We start from the raw sequence: 21,989 nt of genomic DNA, 5'->3' as shown, positions 1-21,989 counted from the left end.
CAGAATATGCATTTTGAGTAGTGGTGGTCTGGGAAAAAAGGGAACTCTGGTCTCTTGGTGAGTGCATGTATGTCATTTTAAGCTTTATGTAGACTTATTGTTCTATATCTGTAAATTGAAACATATATTTTGGGTTTCGGTATTTGTGTTAAGTACTTTTTCTTTGCAAAAGTGGGAGATTTGGGGTATTTTTGTTGTATTGTGGTACAATTTGAGCTGTGGAGGTGTGAATAAGTCTCTTTTATGGCTAATTGTTGGTGCATTGTTATGTACACTACCTGGCCAAAAAAAAGGTCACACACTCTAATATTTGGACAGCCTTTAGCTTTGATTACAGCACACATTCGCTGTGGCATTGTTTTGATAAGCTTCTGCAATGTCACAAGATTTATTTCCATCCAGTGGTGCATTAATTTCTCACCAAGATCTTGCATTGATGGTGGATGGTGGAGTCTGATGCTACACAAAGCCTTCTCCAGCACATCCCAAAGATTCTCAATGGGGTTGAGGTCTGGACTCTGTGGTGGACAATCCATGTGTGAAAATGACGTCTCATGCTCCTGAACCACTCTGTCACAATTTCAGCCCAATGAATCCTGGCATTGGCATCTTGGAATATGCCCGTGCCATCAGGGAAGAAAAAATCCATTGATGGAATAACCTGGCCATTCAGTATATTCAGGTGTCAGCTGACCTCCTTCTGCTGAACATAGACCCGACCAACTGCAGCAACCCCGACATATTTGCTTGGTTAAATCCAGGTGGTGACTTTTTTTTTTCGCCAGGCAGTGCTTTTTTGCAGCTCATGTCTTTTAATGAAACAGTGTGTTTAAAATTTGTTTGGTGGGATTATCTTGCATTTATTATTTTAGTTTGTTTTCTTGTCCAAACAAAAAGGAGCTGTCTCATTTGCCGCTGGTCCAAAAACTCTGCAGCGAGGATCTTAACTTTCACCAATAGAAGGGCTCACATTCTGGTCTCTGGTCCAGCCCTCTGCTCCTCTGGCTCTTTGAGGTCTCTGGATCAGAACCTGCTGATGTTTCCTTGCACTTGTTTTCGGACCAGAGGAGACCGCTCCCTTCAGGCTGTTGCTCCCAGACTCTGGAAAGACATCCCTCTTTCCTCGTGTTCACTGGATTCTGTTGATGCCTTCAAAAGCAGACTAAAAACACTTGTCTTTGGTGGCTGCTACAACGCGCCATATTGTGTGTTATTTTTATGAGTTTTAACTTCTTGCTATGAAACACTTTGCGACTTCCTTGTCTGTGAAAGGTGCTATATAAAGAAACGTTGCTTGTTTATTCAAATCTTGATTAGTGAGATTAAATGGTTTCAGTATTATCATGTCTCGCACTTCAGAATGTGTTATAGAGACGGGTCTAGGTCTAAGAGTATGTGTGACTTTTCCTTTCTCCAATTAGTGATAAGTAAATGCAGAACAAACAGTGAAACAAACACATGAAGCTGTTTTTAATCATATGTTGCATTTTTACAGTAAATGTTATCAAATATATTTTAATTCTGGTATTCAGTGTTCTGTAGCTAAATACATTTTCTCAGTATTTTTCCATCACTGGTCTTTGGTAATAATGAAATGAGAAAAGTTTGATTATGGAAACTTGTTGTGCGCTTGGTCCATTCATGACGTGTTCAGGTCTCACTTGTGTCAGTTTAATCTGAGGGATTTGTCTCTGTTCTGGTCATTTTCAAGCACTTTTTTTTTGTATTTTGGCTAAACAAATCATAATATATCGCCCTGTTTATTGTTGGCGGGGATCAGATTGGTCAAAAATAGGGACACCTGGTTTAGACCTGGTTTAGACCTGGTTTAGACCTGGTTTAGACCTGGTTTAGACCTGGTTTAGACCTGGTTTAGACCTGGTTTAGACCTGGTTTAGACCTGGTTTAGACCTGGTTTAGACCTGGTTTAGACCTGGTTTAGACCTGGTTTAGACACCTGAAACATTTCTTGCATGAAATTGGGACAAATGAATGGTTTTGCATAAATCTGCTGGGACAGAGGACACAGGGTTCAAAGATGGGACTAGGCCTGTCACAATCACCCCTTTTTTAAAGCATGATATATCGCTACACATGGACCATATATACAAATGAACATGGCTAACCTGCTAGCTGCCATGTTCCAAACAGGAAGTGATCATCTTCCGACTCCATCAATTCTAGCTCCAGTTCAGTTTTTTGTGTTCACAAACTGTGTCTCCTCTCTCTGTATCTGCTGCTGTCAGACTCGTCATTTTGGTCTTAAATGTTTGTATTAATCCGCTCTACATGATCCTGGGGTTTTTCTTTCACTATTGTGTCTAAATCAAGATATAAACATCAATAATAGAGAAATCAGGCGCCTTTTTTCCATGAGGATGCGTCCGCTAGCATTAGCAACAGGTTTGATTGACAGAGTTGCCAAAGCACCTGCTCCCTGCTAAACCAGCGGTGTGGGCGGGAAGAGGCGTTACCTTCAACCACCTCGCTCCTGATTGGCTCTTTGGTTGCTACGCCGTTGGAATTCCTAATATGCATAGAACTTCTAGCTTCGATGAGCTTCACTTGGAGCTGAACGCTGTGGGTGATGTCGCACTCACTTTGTCCTCTTCTTTATAAAGTCTATGATCACTACAGAGATTTTTTGCCACTGATACAAAAACAATAATGCAAGTTATTTTAAACAGACCATCTTATTAAAAGGCCTGAGCTGCAGCACGTCAGTAACAGAATGAAGCAGTAACAGCTTTAAAATGTCACCTTTTTTGTGAAGAAATTGTCCAACCGATAAATATTGACCCTCAGATATATTGTTCCAGCTTTAATATATGGAACGACAAGCCCTGGGTAAATTTGGACGTGTGGTCACTCTACCCGAGCTCTCGTTCAACCCCTTCAACATGTAGAGATTTTGTGTGTTATTTCTGTACCTGTGGCCTTTCCAGATGTGAACGCACTCTTGTGAGAAAACTGACTTAGAACGAAACCCAGAAAGTAGTTTGTTGTCATGACGTATTTTTACCTTTTCTTATAGCAACGAGAGTGAATTAACCAATTGTATCACTACACACAGTCAGCGAGTGTGTAGTTGATATCCAGGCCTGTCACCAAAAGACGTATCGCTAAAGAGAAATATCATTTTAAATAGTTGGTTTCATTAAAAGACACGAGCTGCAACAAATAAACAGCAGAATGTACCAATAGTTACAAATAAAAGAGACTTATTCACACCTCCACAGCTCAAATCTTATCGTATTACAACAAAAAAAGCCAAAATATATAATTACAACATTCAGTGATTATGGTGACGGGCTTATTTGTCTATTTCTAGTTTGTTTTTTTATAATTCTGTGTGTGAAGAGAACAGGTTTTATGACTCAAAGTAGGAATGACTTAAAAATGACGCAGATTTAGATTTTGTGTTGGTCACTTCCTGTTTGGAAGGCGCCGGGGTTAGCGGGTTAGCGGGTTAGCGATGTCCGTTTATATAAACAGTCTATGGTGTGCTTCAAAGTGTGTGTCAGTGATAATGTGAATGTGTCTGCAGTGGGCTCTGGTTTCACTCTTCACTGGTTTTCTGTTGTTCACTTGAGTCTTTCTTTCTTGTTTATTTGTACACATGATTTAATCTTACAAAAGAAAAGATGATTTGTTCCAGATTTAGCTGCTGTCACTTTCCATGTGCCGTCCCTGGGCAGGTGAACACACATTAAAATACACATCTCATTACAATTACATTATAAGACTCAGTTCATCATTAACATTAACAGTTAAATACAATAAAATATCTCCATGTCCAGTACATGATGTTTCCTACAGTCCAAACAAATATAAAAGTCATTCTGTGCAGGTTTTTACAGTGAAACACAACAGTACAAATGAATCAGACTGATGTCGACACATTTGATTTTCTAAAATGCACTTTTCCAAATTTCTAGTAAAATTATTCAACTCTACGGACAGTTTCAGAGTCTGGAGCTGATTCCATGTCTGAAAAAACAGTTTGAAAAGAAAAGGCGACTGAGCAAAGGCCGAGGATGTTTTTTAACCTGTGCAATTTCAGGTACAAACTAAATATTTTTTCTCAGAGTGGTAATTTTTATATTTCTTATTAAACTTTAGGAGCTCTTTCACATTTTAGTTTCAGTGTTTGCAGCTTTTACAGGAGAAAATGTCATTACTCACTTTTCCCACTTGCTAAAAAGGTTCCAAAGGCTGTGACGTCATCTGCATAACCCTTAGACTGTATATACAAATGAACATAGCTAACCTGCTAGCTGCCGCAGTTCAAACAGGAAGTGATCATGGGCGCACTTCCGGCTCCATCGACTCTGGCTCCAATTCACTTTCTATGTAAAAACTGTGTCCCCTCTCTCTGTACCTGCTGCTGTCAGACTCCTCATTTTGGTCTTAAATGTTCATATTAACCCGCTCTACATGATCCTGGGGTTTTTATTTCACTCTTGTGTCTGTAAATCAAGATATGAACATTAATAACAGACAAATCAGGCGCCTTCTTTCCCTGAGGTCGCTCCCGTTACCTTCAACAGTCTCGCTCCGGATTGGCTCTTTGGTTGCTATGATACTTGCAGTCGGAATTCCAAATATGGAACTCTGTATTCATACTGAACAATGAAACTCACATTTTGCCATGATCCGTAATCCGGAGAATAGCTCAAGCACACTTCCAGATGATCATCAGTCAAGGCGGAGCAGTATTTGGACTTGATAATCTTCATGCACTCGCTTTTTCGGAGGGAAGTTGGTGTCGTAGCTTTTGTGAACTGTCTGAAAATGACACTCCACATTTCCCTTCTTCGGAATAGCGACGGTACACTGGCAGATGAGGCACACACACTTTGAATATGACATTGTGAAAAAAGTAGTCCTCCTGCCATTCTGTTTGAAAGTGGTAGGTCTTTGGCTTCTTACTTGGTTCAATTCCCACTCTCGTTTTAAACACTTTCTTAAGTTTAGAGAAGAAATACATTGGAACTAATTAGATAACTCGATAGCTTGATTTTGTTTTGGAGCGCTTAGTGTCTATATTTTTGTGGAATGTCTTGCGATCTTCTCATACTACCTTTGCGCTCGATGTATCGGTCACCCCTGGTCTATGGCATAACTTCTGCTGGAGGAGGAGGAGGCTGCTGCACAAACACTGAGATAAGTGGACCACAGTCGCTCCTTTCACACGTCTGCGTCTGACCTCACTGCTCCTCCACAATCACGTCTATTCTCCAGGACGTGCGGAGTCGGACCTGAACGGGCCGATATCATGGGATTTGTCGTTAACTGGGTTTTATTAAAGGAGCTCTACCACATTTTTACCGTCTGAAACGTGAAAAACAGAAGTAGTTCATTTTAAGCCGTTTGCAATGGTTCACGGTTGTTCCTCACTGAACTTATGCACTCAGAACATCCTAATGATTCACCAAAATGAGTGCTTCTCAAAACTCTCTCTAGCATGCTAACACGCACTTTCTGATTCTTGCACAATAAAATGCTTTTTAATTCGCTTCAGTCAGTAAACGGTGGACTTATTTTGACCTTAAGAGATGCTTATACAATATATCTGTACAAGTTTTGCTCAGATCCATGGAAAATTGAGTACGGAACTTTTTTAAATTCCGAAAGACTATAGGTTGATAAGATTTTTGTCAGTTGGCATTGTTGGAATTTTTTTGCTAGCTCCAAGTCACATTTTAACATGGAATTTATGCTACGCTAACAAGCTTTAAACCATTTTCTAATGCTTTTACCTCCTCAAAAACAGACCTGGAGTTGTGTTTTGTTTCATTTACACGTTTTATTATTAGTCTGTAACATCTCCAAAGCTCAAAACGCTCTGTTCCACCTTGTGATGTCATGGAGTGGTAGTTTTCAAGTTAACAGCTCCTTTTACCTTTAGTTCAGTAGAAGATTGGCAATATCCAGAGCAGAGAGATGATCCAAATGATTCTAGTGAAGGTGTGTTGAGTTTACAAACACAGTGGAGCACTTCCTGTATCACCACATGATGACATCACAAGGTGGAACAGTGTGTTTTCAGTTTTAGAGAAGAACTCAGCCTAAATATGCAGAGTTTGTGTGAATGAAACAAAACACAACTCCAAGTCTGTTTAAACCCCCCCCCCCCAAAAAACAGCGTAACATTGGCCCTTTAAATCAGTTTGCTTTAGCGGCGTAAGCTAGCATCCCGTTATTATTACTACTGTGTTGTTCTTTGCCTTGTAGCTAGTTTTCAAGAGGTTGTTAAAACTGCACTCTAAGGTAGAAAACATCCTGTTGTTAGGCCAAGTCCAGCTCTGAACAAGTTTGAGCACGATCACACACATGCACGCACACACACACACACACACACACTCGGATATTTTTGTACCTGTACGAATGAAAGACCAGGGAGGGATAGACCTGTCACCATAACAACGGGTCATGTATTATTACCGGTACTACAGAAAAGACCACTGTAAACAATATGTAAAGTTAAACGACTACAGCACTGTCACAATAACTCCACCGCAGAGTTATCCATGTAAACAATTTATAAATGAACCATCGCTAAAACAGCAGGCTGAAACTTGTATAATGAGTCTTATATATTTAACTATTCCAAAAGAAAAGGAAAAATCTGTTCACTAGTGCAAAGAAAAATTTTGTTCTATGCGTCATCATGATTTAAATGTCCCGTGTTACGCTGTTTTCTGATTTGTTCTAATGCCGTTTCCTCGTCGCAAACAGACCTGGAGTTGTGTTTTGTTTCATTCACACATGTTTAACTCACAAACCAACCTGCAGATTTAGGCTGAGTTCTTCTCTCAAACTGAAAACTCTCTGTTCCACCTTGTGATGTCATCATGTGGCGATACAGGAAGTGCTCCACTGTGTTTTTAAACTCCACACACCTTAATTTCTAGAATCATTTGGATCATTTCAGCTCTGGAATTGCCACTTATCTCTACTGATCTAAAGATAAAAGGAGCTGTTGACTTAAAAACTACCACTTGATGACATCACAAGGTGGAACAGAGAGTTTTGAGCTTTGGAGATGTTACAGACTAATAATAAAATGTAACTCAAACATGTGTGAATGAAGCAAAACACAACTCTAGGTCTGTTTTTGGTGCAGTAACAGTATTAGAACATGACTTAAAGCTCATGAGAGTCCACTTTGTCATATTAGGCTTTCAAGTTAAGACAAAAACATAAAAACGAACCAGATTTTTTACTCATTTACAGGAGAAGATATTGTATATGTAGCTTAAGTGTTCTGCTTCTTCACTGTGATTGGTTGTCTCCAGCTGTCATTCATTCAGAGCATGACAGACGTTGACCAATCGGAGCAGTGTTTTGGGAAAGCTAGTCTTTGTGTCTCTGTTTTAGTCGGTTAATCATTCAAAAATTGCAAGATCAGCCCGTAACCATTAGCAACTGTTCAAATGAAGTCATGTTCCACAGTGTAGATGCCGCGGTGTTAATCTAATTGGTTTAAAGCTGCTCTCTGCTATATCCTCTCCCTCTGCTCTAATCCCAGGACAGCCCTGTATCAGGCACCGCTGAAACGCCTCTGATTGTGAAACTGTAGACCCGCCACAGACTCCACCGGGCTCCTGTGGTTTCACAGTCCAACACAAAACAGATCAATGCAGAGTACAGGGAAGACCAGGTTAGGATTACACCGTAGGAAAGGACTGGAAACACCAACAACGATCCAGCTGAGGAGGCAGTGGCCGAGCTTTGTAGTGAGGCAGACTCTTTATCTCTAAATGTTAATGATAAACTTAAGGCGTTGGCTGTGGAAATCTGTATTAAAAAAACAAACAAACTGTGAGTTCAGATCATAGACTGTATTTATAAATGGATAACAAAACAGGAAGTGATCATGTGCGCGCTTCCAGCTCCATCGACTCTGGCTCCAATTCGCTTTCTATTGAAAAACCATCACATCTCTCTCTGTAACTGCTGCTGTCAGACTCGTCATTTTGGTCTTAAATGTTCGTATTAACCCGCTCTACATGATCTACATGGGGTTCTTTTTTTTTTTTTTTTTTTAGTTATTTTAAGTTTTCTGAGTTACTTTGAGTTTTTTTTGTTTTTTGTTTTTTTGAGAGGTTTTTTTTTTTGTTATTTTTATTATAAATTTGTTTTGTTATTTTGAGGATTTCTTTTTATATTATTTTCTTTCTTTCTTTATTTTTTTTAGTTATTTTGAGGGTTTTTTTTGAGAGTTTTTTTTTGTTATTTTTATTATAAATGTGTTTTGTTATTTTGAGGGTTTCTTTTTAGATTATTTTCATTATTTATTTTTTTGTTATTTTTATTTAGTATATATATATATATATATATTTTATATTTAGTATATTTTATTTAGTTTTTTTTTAGTTTTTTTTTTTTTTGTTTATTTTTTGTTTATTAAAAAAATTTGTCCCCTCTCTCTGTACCTGCTGCTGTCAGACTCGTCATTTTGGTCTTAAATGTTCGTATTAACCCGCTCTACATGATCCTGGGGTTTTTATTTCACTTTTGTGTCTGTAAATCATGATATGAACATTAATAACAGACAAATCAGGTGCCTGAGTTCACTCCTGCTACCGTTAGCAACAGGTTTGATTGACAGCATTCCTAAGCGCCCACTCCCTGCTAAACCAGCTGTGTGGGTGGAAAGGGGCGTTACCTTCTACAGTTTTGCTCCAAATTGGCTCTTTAGTTGCTATGATACTTGCAATCGGAATTCCTAATATGGAACTTGGCTCCAAATTCACCGCTTTAACTGCTAGCCTCGATTAGCTTCATTTGACTGGAGCTGAAGGCTGTGGGTGACATCCACTTTTTTTATACAGTCCATGGTTCAAACTTAAGATGAAGAAATTTGACATGATAAAAAAAAAGAATCAAAATCGTAATGGATCATTTTGAGGAAAAATTTTTGAATCTTTTCTTTTTTGTCGTACTTGCATTAATGTCAACCTGTAGCAATGCAAATACAATGCAACAGACCGGACTTCAGGAATAAAAAAAAACACGGCTAGCAGATTAGCTACGCCCATTTATATATACAGTCGATGAATCGGATATCGGCTTTCAGATATCGGTTCAGTCGATATCCTAGTTTGACATATAAATTGAAATAAGGAGACTATTTACTGGGGGTAGTTTGCCCAGAAAATCTCCTAATGTTTGAATTTTTATTTACACAAAACTGTTCTGTTGGTACTTCACGGATTAATAACAGTTGCATAACACATTTAGATCAGTTCTGTCTGATTTTATTTTTGTTTAAAGAAAAGAAATGCTGTTTTCAGTTGTAGTTCCAAAAATCAGAGCTACAATGACAGCAAAAATATGAAATCACAGAAATGAAAGACAGAAAGTGAGGCCAGAATCATGAACTGAATCAGATGTTGTTTTTTTTAATTATGATTTATATTTAAAATCTTGTCTTGTCTTGTGGACCCAATCTTGTGTCTCATCTCCTCTTGTGGAAAGTGGATCTCGTCCCACCCCTAGTATCGGGTGATTTCGGGAATCGGCAGATACTTAAACATAATTTTGAAATCAGTATCAAAATTGAAAACGCTGGATCGCCGTTTCCCTTGTCATCCAACTCGGAGATCCCAGACCAGTGTAACGTTAAATGAACAAGCTTCTGTCCAGTGCATCAGACAAACGTCATCGTCATTCAGGGTTTAACTGTGTAAAATGTGTTTGTCACGTCCCAGAATGCCGTATGAACATCTCGTATCGGCGCAGTGTGCAGAACGGCGCTGGCCGATGGCGTTGTTGCCGTTTGTCACTTGATTCTCATGAGTCTCGGGTCATTAATATTTGTAGGTCTTAAATGACTTGGAGTCCAGTTACAGAGTGATTTAAATGGTACGATTAGCTGGAGTGTAACAAAAATGGCCTGTCACGAAGACATATTTTGAATTTTATTTTATTTTTTTTTTAGGTATGAAAACAAATTAAAACTTGGTCTGGAAAAATAATGTTTTAAAATAAACCAGACGACCAGATGAACCTCATTGGACCAACAGTTTTTCAAGCCTGATATGTTTCTACAGAGATATATTGCGATAAACGATAATGAAACTATTTTATGCCACTGATGCAATAAAAAAAACCACACACGATAATTCCAATAAAAACACTTTTAAAGAGAGAGAGAACGTGTCATTAAAACCATGAGCTGCAACAATAACTAACAGAATGAACCAATGATCAGCTATAGGAAGTGACTTAATCAACCCTCTACAGCTCAAATCTTATCATATTACAACAAAAATAAATAAAATATCTCCAATTTTATCGGACGGTGCGAGACGCTCTCGAAAAGTGTGAGATGGTGCGAGACACTATTGAACAGGGTGAGACGCTTTTATTTTATTCATTATATATATATGTATATATATATATATATATATAATGTATGTATATATATGTGTATATATGTGTGTATATATATATATATATATATATATATATATATATATATATAAATAATATATATGTATGTGTATATATATATATATATATATATATATATATATATATATATATATATATATATATATGTATGTATATATATAATATATATGTATATATATATAATATGTATGTATATATATAATATATATGTATGTATGTGTATATATATATATATATATATATATATATATATATATATATATATATATATATGTATATATAATATATATGTATATTTTGTGTTTTAAAATTGTAAGTTCATGAACAAGACATTTGTGCTTTTTCCCCTGCAAAAAATGGGCAATTTTCACTCCTCCAAAGTCTGAACTCTGACCAGACTACATGTTTAGTACTTCTATCCATCTACCACAGGTGGGTAGAAATGATGTTACTCAAGTAAAAGTAAATGTATGACATGAAAAAATCTTCACACGATACTTCTGCCAATACCCATTTAACAAATTAAAAACATTTGTGTGAGAAACTTTTACAATTAAGGTACATTTTTAAACTGTTACATGTGGTAATATGGATAAAAAAGATGCACATTTTGTTCAACAGTAACAATACGAATCAATTTCTTAATTTTTCTTCTGAATTTTGTGTATTTATTTTCGTTTTGCTCAAAGCCAAAGCTTGAACTCGGAAACCTTAGTCAGGATGTTTCCACGAACATGGAAAAAATAACACCTCAAATCATATGAAAAGTACTTTTTACTTTTCAGTTCTGTTCAAAATGTAGTGGAGCAGAAAGTACAGATACGGCTCTCAAATGTCGTGAAGGAAAAGTAAAAAATACCACTGTAAAATATACTTAAGTAAAGAACACATACCTAAAAATACTACTTAAGTGCAGTATTTTACTACTTATACTGTCCACCACTGATACAGATGATTGGCTGTAAACCTCAGAATTGAAAAGACCCAACAATAATGTCATAACCGGAAACTATTGGCTCTCAATTCCTATATATTTTATTACATTTTTCATATCTGCTGCTTGAAATAAATGACAAAAATGTGTTTTTCTGGGCTGCGAGAGGAAACAGTGGGATGCCCTCTGACTGTAGGACACAATGGACATCTGTATGAGACCCACTGATGGACCATTCATGTCCACATCCAAGAGGAGGCTTTGTGCAGTGACCCCACTCAACTCCAACACCAACCGCACCAGCTGTTTCATTACAACGACTCAACACTGTCCATGCTCCTGTTATCATATACTGACTTTTGACTCGATATGTGTTCGAATACTGCTCCTCGTGAAGTAAATCCACCTTGATGTGCTTGTTTGTCTCTATAGTTTTTTTTTTTTTTTAATCACAATATTCATCTAAAACTACGTAATAAGAGAGACAAGTCCGTGGAATTCCATGTTAGAAAACTGCAGTGTCCAATGAAAGTTGACATCAGCATAAACGTCATGACAACCGTGTAGCTGTCGGCGCCCCCTATGGGTAGCGTCACATCACACTAGCGAGCAGATTTTTTTTTTCCATTTGTGCCAAAATGACTACGTGACGCTGCCAAATCCTACGAGTATCACCGATTTAAGAAAATAAAACTAGGAAGTGAAGGAAGTGTGTACGTCGCGGTGGGTACGTACGTCGCTGTGGTCGTGTATCAATGGACGGGGGTAGATCGACAAAATGGCGTCTTGAAAATAAGAGATTAACGATTAATCAAACATGAATCACTCCTTCAACTTCAAGAGGATAGATTTAAGATTTAATGTATATGTGTAACTTTTCTGGTAGAGCATGTGCCATCTTCTTATACTGAAAACTACTAAATTCACAAAATTTTTATGGCGATAATGGTGATGACGGTGGTGTTCGTGCTTGTCTCCATGGAGATGTGCTTTGAAATGTGTGTCAGTATGCCATTAAGTGTATCTATCTTGCATTACAATACAAATTTTTTTTTATTACAGATGGGACAAGATCTCGCTAGACAAAATTGCCATGTGTTTAGGTTTGGATTTGACAAAAAAGGAGGTTAACTGCTGATGAGTTGCACACTGTCCATCAAACCTGTTGCTAACGCTAGCTGTGCAACCTCGGGGTAAGAAGGCGCCTGATTTGTCTTTTGTAAATGTTCATATCTTGATTTACAGACACAATAGTGAAATAAAAACCCCAGGATGACGTAGAGCGGGTTAATACGAACATTTAAGACCAAAATGACGAGTCTGACAGCAGCAGGTACAGAGAGAGGACACAGTTTTTCAATAGAAAGTGAATTGGAGCCAGAGTTGATGGAGCAGGAAGTGCGCACATGATCACTTCCTATTTTGAACGTGGCAGCTAGTAAGCAGGTTAGCTATGTCCATTTATATATACAGTCCATGTTTCCACTCCTGGGATTTATTATTGCAAACACCCTTAAAAAATTCATTCTCACAAACATTTATGCCATACGGTGGAACATTCTAGAACGAGGAAAGGCAAACTGTACACAGAGAAAAGCAAGTGCTGACGCCTTCACCAGAGAGGTTACATAGTGCATCTTTAAGTGGAGAATGCCATTACCATTTGCTAGTTACATAACTCCTCCTCTTCCATTTTAATTTTACAGCTTTAAACCCTTAAACCTGCGTCTGAAGGATGTGACCGGCTCCATCAGTCTCCGTCTCTCCCTGTGGCCTCTGGTTGACCTCTGGTTGACCTGTGCGGTGTAATGCATTGTCTCTGTGTCCGCTGCTGCTCGGGTCATAAAACCAGATCAATGGAGCTCCGCTAATCTCAGACTTGTGCTGTGTTGACCCCGAGCTTTTACCTGTGGTCAATGATTCACTGCTCAGCTTCTGAAACTGTTCACTTACTTGTATTGACATGTTGCGTAGGGCTGGGCACTGTTTGATTGTTTTTTTAATTACAATACCTTAACGACACTTGCTTTTTGCTATTAGTTCCTGAACAGTTCGTTGATCTTTTAAAGCATAGTACTAGGCTGTACGACGTCCAGTTATAACTCAAAACACAGGAGCCAGAGCACAGCCTCACGTGCGCTCACACAGACTTAAGTTTCACTCTTCACAGCGTGACGTGTGCTCTGTACCATGGACCACATGAGCTTTGTTTGATCAGTAACTTTACTCTTTTACTGCGAAGAGGAGGAAGAGGAGGAGGATGGTGTTGGCAATGATGGTGATGATGTTAGCTGACGTTGGCGACGACGATGATGATGTTAGCTGACGTTGGCGACAACGATGACGATGTTAGCTGACGTTGGCGACGACGATGATGATGTTAGCTGACGTAGGCGATGACGATGTTAGCTGACGTAGGCGATGACGATGTTAGCTGATGTTGGCGACGACGATGACGATGTTAGCTGACGTTGGCGACGACGATGACGATGTTAGCTGACGTTGGCGACGACGATGACGATGTTAGCTGACGTTGGCGACGACGATGACGATGTTAGCTGAAGTTGGTGACGACGATGATGTTAGCTGACGTTGGCGACGACGGTGGTGATGTTAGCTGATGTTGGCGACGACGGTGATGACGTTAGCTGACGTTGGCGACGACGATGACGATGTTAGCTGACGTTGGCGACGACGATGACGATGTTAGCTGACGTTGGCGACGACGATGACGATGTTAGCTGAAGTTGGTGACGACGATGATGATGTTAGCTGACGTTGGCGACGACGATGACGATGTTAGCTGACGTTGGCGACGACGATGACGATGTTAGCTGAAGTTGGTGACGACGATGATGATGTTAGCTGACGTTGGCGACGACGGTGGTGATGTTAGCTGATGTTGGCGACGACGGTGATGACGTTAGCTGACGTTGCGGTACTTACTGGACCTTTTTGGTTGGTTCCTACTTGGACCTGGGTAAACGCAGACCATATCATATCTATCTATATATCTAAAAAATTAGAGCGCTGTAGTGGAGTAGTAAAGCAGATTAATTGGTTTTGCAGTGACCAGTAGGATTGACACTGATTTGAATAGGTTTTGGCGTCGGTGGAGGCAGGACAACAGTGCCATCTGCATTCAGACCTCTTCAGGACAATATCCCGAGACTCTCACACACCTTGGATACAGCGCTGAAGAAGTCTGACTGCAGATGGCGCTGTCTGTCTGCCTCCACCAGTAGGAAGACAACGCCGAAACCTGTAAATCAGTTGACCGGACACATCGAAGTAACATCACGTAACCACTATGAGGAAGAGCGCTAGTGAGCAGTCCCAAATGTCAGAGATGAAAACAAACTAAACCTGTGATGTCATTTGCGCGGATCACGATTGAGGCCGACCGATAGGACCTGGACTAATAAACACTCAGAGGATCAGTCTCACAGATGGAACATAATGGTCACATGCTGCTTTGGATCATTTTACTGTTGACTCATGGATGTAGCAGAAATCAGTGGTGGAAGGTAACGAAGTACAAGTAGTACTGTAAGTAGTATTTTTAGGTATCTGTGCTTTACTTAAGTACATTTTACAGTGGACACTTTTTACTTTTACTTCACTACATTTGACATCAGTATCTGTACTTTCTACTCCACTACATTTTTGAACAGGACTGAAGAGTAAAAAGTACTTTTCATATGATTTTAGGTTGTTTTTTTTTTTCCATGTTCATGCAAACATCCTGAATGGAAACATTCGAGTTCAAGCTTCGGCTTTGAGCAAAACAAAAATAAACACACAAAATTCATGAGAAAAATTAAGAAATTGATTGGTATTCTTACAAAATCGGTATAATTTTAAATATATCACTACATTTACACTGTAAGCGCAAAAAGTAAGTGTTGTTCATTTGTTAAAGTACATTTTTAAACTTAAGTAAAAATATCACATGCAAAAATCTACTCGAGTAACCTTTTACCTCCGTTTCTGTACTTTTTCTTAAGTAACAAGCTTGAGTACTGGCATAAATACAGAAAGAAAAATACAGCAGGAACTTCCACTCTCAGATAATAAAGTAAGGTCTCAAAATAGACTCCATTAAATTACCCCTTGGAAAAACATTGTTAGATTAGATATTAGTGAAGGTGTAAAACAGAACAGACTAGATTTATTGTTTTAAATGCATGTTAACAGCTCGAGCTAAGGTTAGCGGCTAACGGTAGCAACTTTACACAGCAACAGTTTATTTTAGTGTTTTAATCATAAACAGGATCCACAATGAGATAAACCGGTGCTTTTATCTGCTTCATTCAGTCGTGTTGTATCCAGTTAAAGATCTGTCTCTGTCCACTGGTTTTTACAACTCTCGCAATACATTGTGGTCTATATCGACAGGTCTAGTGACTTTTGAAGGTGCATTATGGGAAATGTGCTGGAAAAACCTGATGACTTGACTTGATGATCTCCTCTAGATCACTGTTGTTTTCACTTATAAACCAGTACAATACTTTTGTAATTATTCATATCCAGAACATTTTTAAACTGTCAGCAAAAATAATTATCGTGATATAATCGTTAATCTCAATTATTTTGACCATGATAATCGTGACATCAAATTTCAATATTGTCCCAGGTCTACATGACATATGCAGAGGTAATTCCATCTTACCTAGCAACCGAAATGTTCATATAACAAAATAAAGGTGTTTGTTATAATTAGACTAATAAAAATAATGCAATTTAGACACATTTTGGCCCTTGTGAAGGTTTGAAGTGCCAGAAAAATGCCTCCTTCCTCATAAAGTGTTCTTGCGTTTTGGTTGGGATTTTTTTCCCAAGGTCGAGGTGTTTTGTTTCAGAACTCGCTGCTACCTGCTGTATTTTTGTACTTTTCTTCGCATCTTTTTCCAACAAACTGCCACTTAACTGTCAAACTAAATATTTACCACAGGTACTATCCCGCCAAACCGAGTAATAACAGGCTCTGTGTACTGTCGCACGCTAGCTAGCTCACTGTGTCTCAACGCTAACAGTCACTTTTATTAAAATCAAAAAACATAAAATAAACAACCCACCCAGTTATTTTTATATGTAGAATACTTCAGTTTATGGTGTTGTTTTAATATTTATTATGCCTCAGAATTAGCATTAGCTTATATTTACCACAGGGACTTTCCCACCAAACCAAGTAAGAATAGGCTCTGGGTACAGTAGAAGGCTAGCTACCTCACTGTGTCTCAACTTTTATTAAAGTAAAAAAAAAAAAAGACATAAAAAACCTATTAACCTATTAAAATTCAAGTTGATTAAACAGACTACCCAGTTATTTTTATATGTAGAATACTTCAGTTTGGGGTATTGTTTTAATATTTATTATGCCTCAAAGTTAGCATTAGCGTTAGCATTGAGACTCAAACATGTCTTTTTCTAAACACAGAAGTGTCTCTGGTGGAGTTTTCATTTTATTTACGTCACTATCACTATATCAACTTATTGTTCCACTTTTATTTATAGAATAATATTTTTGGGGTCGAAATTTCTCATGTTACTTTTTCTTTGCACTCTTTGTAATGAGTCAGACAAGCCAAAAAAACTAACAAATAAATTCCCAGACACAAACTAACAACTAAAGTGTTTCATTCTGCTGTTTATTTATTGCAGCTCATGATTTTTAACAATATTATAGATTTAGAATAGTTTTTGTGGTTTAAATCTCCTCTTGGATTTCTGTGTCAGTGGCGTAAATTTTAATATTATCGTTTATTGTCTATATTTACTTCAGCGATATATCAAACTTCAAAATATGTTAACATGAAAGGCGTAATTGTGTTGTGTTTAACATGTTGTCTCCCTGTCCACTGCCTCATCTTTAAATATTTATTCATTTTAGCGTGAACGGGCAAAAACCTCATAGCAAAAAAGTGACAGGAAGTAGTGAGGTTGGGGGCGCTGTCATATACACTTCACACTGCTGTAGGAGTTCATATGTTTGTAATGTAATGAGTCACTGTGAGAGGTTTTTTGCCTTGTCATGGGTCATGCTTCTGCTGAGCTCTTTTGGCACCGGTCCATAGACTTTATGAATATAATGTACAATCAGTGAAGCGTCAGACTTGGAATAATATTTTTACTCAGAGATGAGCCCTGTGAACGAGTCAAACGCTTGAGTCACAACCCAGGTCATCCACTCTGCCGTCGACGTCAGCTGTGTGCTTATTTTTAAAACTATCATTCTGTTTTTTATCATCGTTAAAGGGCCATATTGCGTCATTTTCTGATCTGTTCTGATGTCGTTTCCTCGTCACAAACAGAACTGGAGTTGTGTTTTTTTGTTTCATTCACACGTTTAACACACAAACCCTGCAGATTTAAGAGTTCTCAAACTGAAAACACTCTGTTCCACCTTGTGATGTCATCATGTGGTGATACAGGAAGTGCTCGACTGTGTTTTTAAACTCCACACACCTTCATTTTTTGAATCATTTGGATAATTTCAGTCCCGGAGTTGCCACTTATCTCGACTGAACTAAAGGTAAAAGGAGCTGTTAACTTGAAAACTGCCACTTCATGACATCACAAGGTGGAACGGAGCATTTTGAGGTTTGCAGATGAAACAGACTGATAATAAAGTGTTACTCAAACATGTGTGAATGAAACAAAACACAACTCCAAGTCTGTTTTTGATGAAGTAAGATTATATCATGACTAAACGCTCACATTTTGCGTAATTCGGCACCTTTAAATAAGTGATTGTTGTTTTTTTTTTTAACTGTAATAATAATTATCACATTACATTACATAACCATTCTGTATTCTCATATATGAAGTAAACACGTCCATCAAGCTAATTATCCAAGCACAAACCAGAATGACCTCCTCACTTTGCGTTGCCAGATTATACATAGAATACAGAATGGTAATGTAATGTGATAATTATTATTACAGTTCTAAAAAAAAAACCCAATCACTTATTTAAAGGTGCCGAATTACGCAAAATGTGAGCGTTTAGTCATGGTATAATCTTACCTTAGTTAGTACGTAGAGTTGGTCGAGTGTTTGTCCGCTGATCTGAAGGTTGGCGGTTCGTTGGCGAGCACTGGAGTGTGAATGGGTGAGTGGTCGTTTTCAATTTGATTTGATAAAAAAGGTAGATCTATTTGTGGAGCTTTTTATCTGCAGTTTACGTCACGTTGGCATGACTCATTCAGATGTTTGATTTGATAAAGCTGCTCATGCACTGGAGGAATGGGTAAATGGGTAACCTACTCTGCAGCATTAATGGAAGAGAAACGCGGATTTCCCTGCTGTTTCGTCTTTGTCTCAGTAATTTTGAATAATTTACATTTGATTTTTCTTGTCATTATTATCTTAACTAAAATTTACCAGAGATACAATGAATTTTCTAATTTTTATACAGCGTTTTTCCACCTTTAAGTCACTCAAAGCGGTTTACATCAAGGAACCACTCACACATACATATACCATGCACACGGCCACTGAGGGTGAGGTGATTGGGTGTCTTGCCCAAGGACACAACGACAGCGTTCATCTGTGCGAGCTGGAATCGCACCGCCGACCTGTGGGTTAGTAGATCTGACCGGTCTACCAGTGATGTTTACGTTGAGAGTGGGATTCGAACCGGCAACCTTCACATCAGTGTTGCAGTTTTTCAAGTATAATCATTTCCTCCACAATCAACAAAATCTCTGCGTAAAAACTGCTGCCTCTGTAGTTTATGTCTATCCAAACATGTTCTGAAATGTCCCTATGAGTTAGATGCCCTCCCTGTGTCTTCATGAGGTCTTATTCTGCATAAAACCATTTAACCCTGTAGTTTAGATGTGTCCAAACATGTTCTGAAATGTGATTCTTGTTTTAGTTTCTCAGTTCAGTCTTTTTATCAATTCGTCTGTGCTTGTTTAAAATGTGAACTTTGAACAGAATCCTGTTATAAAAACATAAATCATGAATCTGATCTGTGTTTTTCTCCAGATTGTTCAGCCCTGTGACGGGTAATGACATCCGGTTCAGTTGTGATTGTAAATGCAGATTTCAAACGGGTTTAAAATCAGACTATTGGGGCAGATTTTGATTGACACGTTCTCTCCTGCCGTCTAAGCTGCGTCAGATGTCGAGTCCTCCTCTCTTCTTCTCTTCTTCTCTGCTCTATCGTCTTTGGTCTCTTGCGTCCCTCATCGTCCTGCGTCACTCCGCTGTAGTGTTTATCAGGTGTGTTGTAAGGACAAGTTCACCTTTTACTCGCCAGCGTCTGCTTTTGTTTCCTCCTTGAGAAAACTTTTGTTGGCAGTGGCCCGACTGATTAAACAAATAAAGCTGGATTTTGATAAACGTCATGGAGTCGACTGACATTATGTAGTGATGGTTAAATCAGATCTGTTCAACAAAATGGACTTTTCAGAGCTTTAATCATGTTCTAGTCGTTTCTTCTCATTGAGCCTCTGAAGTTTTATTTGGAGTGATTCATATTTCAGTAATCTTTAACCTCCTGAGACCCGAGCTCTTGCGTAGCTTTATTAATTTCTCTTTTTTATTTGGGCTGATTGGACCTGAAACAAAGAATTATCTTTTCACATTATGTAATTTCTGAGAAAAGTGATGTAAAACAAATGTCCTCATTTGTGGACATTTTAATCATTTTGATAAAACATTTGAATAATGATTTGCAAAAACTATTTACTAAGTGCCTGAACACAGCAACATTTGTCCTGAGTAAAAACAAAATGAGAAACAACAATTGTGCCTTTTAGAAACATGTGTCTCATGTGAAGAGCTGCTGACAGTGTACTTTTACAAAATAAATACACTTTTAAAAATTCTTAACAGTCTAAACTCTTAAAACTATTGTAAATTAAACATTTTTGCATTGTTGCTGTTCTTCGTCTTCTAAAAATTTGCATTGTGGCCTAGACTACCCAAAATGTGACGCCAGGTCCCAGGAGGGCAATCGACTATTTTCAAGATGCCATTTTTTTTATTTATCCCTGTTTTCACCTCCACTGTGACACGCCCACTGTGACACGCCCACTGTGATGTACGCACTTTCTTCTCCAGGTTTATTTTCTTAATCGTTGATACTCATAGGATTCGGCAGCGTCGTGTCGTAATTTTGGTACAAATGGAAAAAAAATCTGCTCCTCGCTGGTGTGATGTGCAGCCAATAATAGGGGGCGCCAGCAGCTACAGGGCGCTTTGTTGTTATAACGTTTACGGCCACATCAGCTCCCACTGGACACCGCAGTTTTCTAACGCGGAAGTCAGCGGATTTATTTCTTTTTTTTAAGTCATTTTAGATGAATATTGTGATTTTAAATGTGCAAATTATAACATAATTATCCACGGAGCACACACAACCATCATAGGGTTGATATAAAGCTGCACTATGTAACTTTTCTAACACATTCATGTCTCCATTGTAATGCCATGCTGTGGAACAATCCAGGCAGAGAAGTGACACCTCCATGATCTGTCTCGTGTTGTATTTACTCAGTTACATGTATTTTTATCACTCAAAAATACCTTGAAAAACGTGCATTGTTACTGTGAGCAGGTTTGCCTCTCCACAGATCTGACTTCTTACTTGGCTTGTTTTCTTCTATAATAAAATAAACACATTTGTCCAAAGCCCTGTCTCTGTACTGTCTGACCCACTGAACCTGTCTCACGTCCTTGTGCGTTTGTGTTGCAGGATGTGAAGCTTTCTGCAGAAGTGGAGCCGTTTATCCCACAGAAGAAGGGCCTGGAGGGGGTGGGCATGAGTCTGTCCGGAGAGGCGGGGGGCAGCGGGGGCAGTGGGGTGGAGACCGCGCCCATCCCGAGCTACCTCATCACCTGTTACCCCTTTGTCCAGGAAAACCAACCCAACAGGTAACAGCAGGACAGAACTACAGAGACTAAACACTGCAGCCAGAGCCATTATAGACAAAAAGACGGGGACGAAGACGTTTAATCGTTTCAAACAGTGATCAGCTTGGGTTTTATTGGAGAGATCAGTAAAAACGTGTGGTTTGGAGAAGAGTCCAGACTTTGGCAGAATGAGTTTAAAGCCTAAAGGTCTGTAGAGCTGGGCTATAGGACAAGTATATGAAAATTTTGTATTTTTTCCCTTGACGATTTTCTGTTTGATTTTGTCATGTAAAGAGACAAAAATGACTTTAAAAATGTATTCCCTTAACATAAATAGAATAGACTTTTAAGGCAAAGCAAGTTTATTTGTACAGCACAATTTGTCCACAGAGTAATTCAAAGAGCGTTACAGAATAAAAAGACATTAAAATCACAATACAATAAATCAAACATAAATAATCATCACAAAATTTACATTAAAAGAGAATGAGGAGAAGAGAGAGGCAGAATAAAACCCTTTCAGTCACATGCAGCTAAACAGAACCGTTTGAGCCTGGATTTAAACATTGTCAAAGTCGAGGCCTGAGTCACATCTTCAGGAATTGAGACAGGTTTAAACTGCACAAAACTGAAACACTGATTCAACATGTTTAGTCCTGCTCTAGTCCTGCTCTAGTCCTGCTCTAGTCCTGCTCTAGTCCTGCTCTAGTCCTGCTCTAGTCCTGCTCTAGTCCTGCTCTAGTCCTGCTCTAGTCCTGCTCTA

General features: G+C 38.5%; 1 protein-coding gene across 2 annotated transcripts in view; it reads left to right on the top strand.

Annotated features, from left to right (window-relative positions):
- secisbp2l (SECIS binding protein 2-like) overlaps nt 1–21,989 on the top strand; it is a 57,068-nt gene that overhangs the window by 986 nt on the left and 34,093 nt on the right. For both annotated transcript variants that reach the window (XM_033985022.2, XM_055230948.1), the window contains exon 2: nt 21,069–21,247. In XM_033985022.2, the coding sequence (XP_033840913.1) occupies nt 21,069–21,247 (179 nt within the window). The remainder of the gene's footprint in view (nt 1–21,068; nt 21,248–21,989) is intronic.

Source organism: Periophthalmus magnuspinnatus, chromosome 3 (genome assembly GCF_009829125.3).
Source record: "Periophthalmus magnuspinnatus isolate fPerMag1 chromosome 3, fPerMag1.2.pri, whole genome shotgun sequence".
NCBI classification, from domain to species: Eukaryota; Metazoa; Chordata; class Actinopteri; order Gobiiformes; family Gobiidae; genus Periophthalmus; species Periophthalmus magnuspinnatus.
Note: the sequence above shows the minus strand (reverse complement) of the source record. Positions and strands in the feature narration are given on the sequence as shown.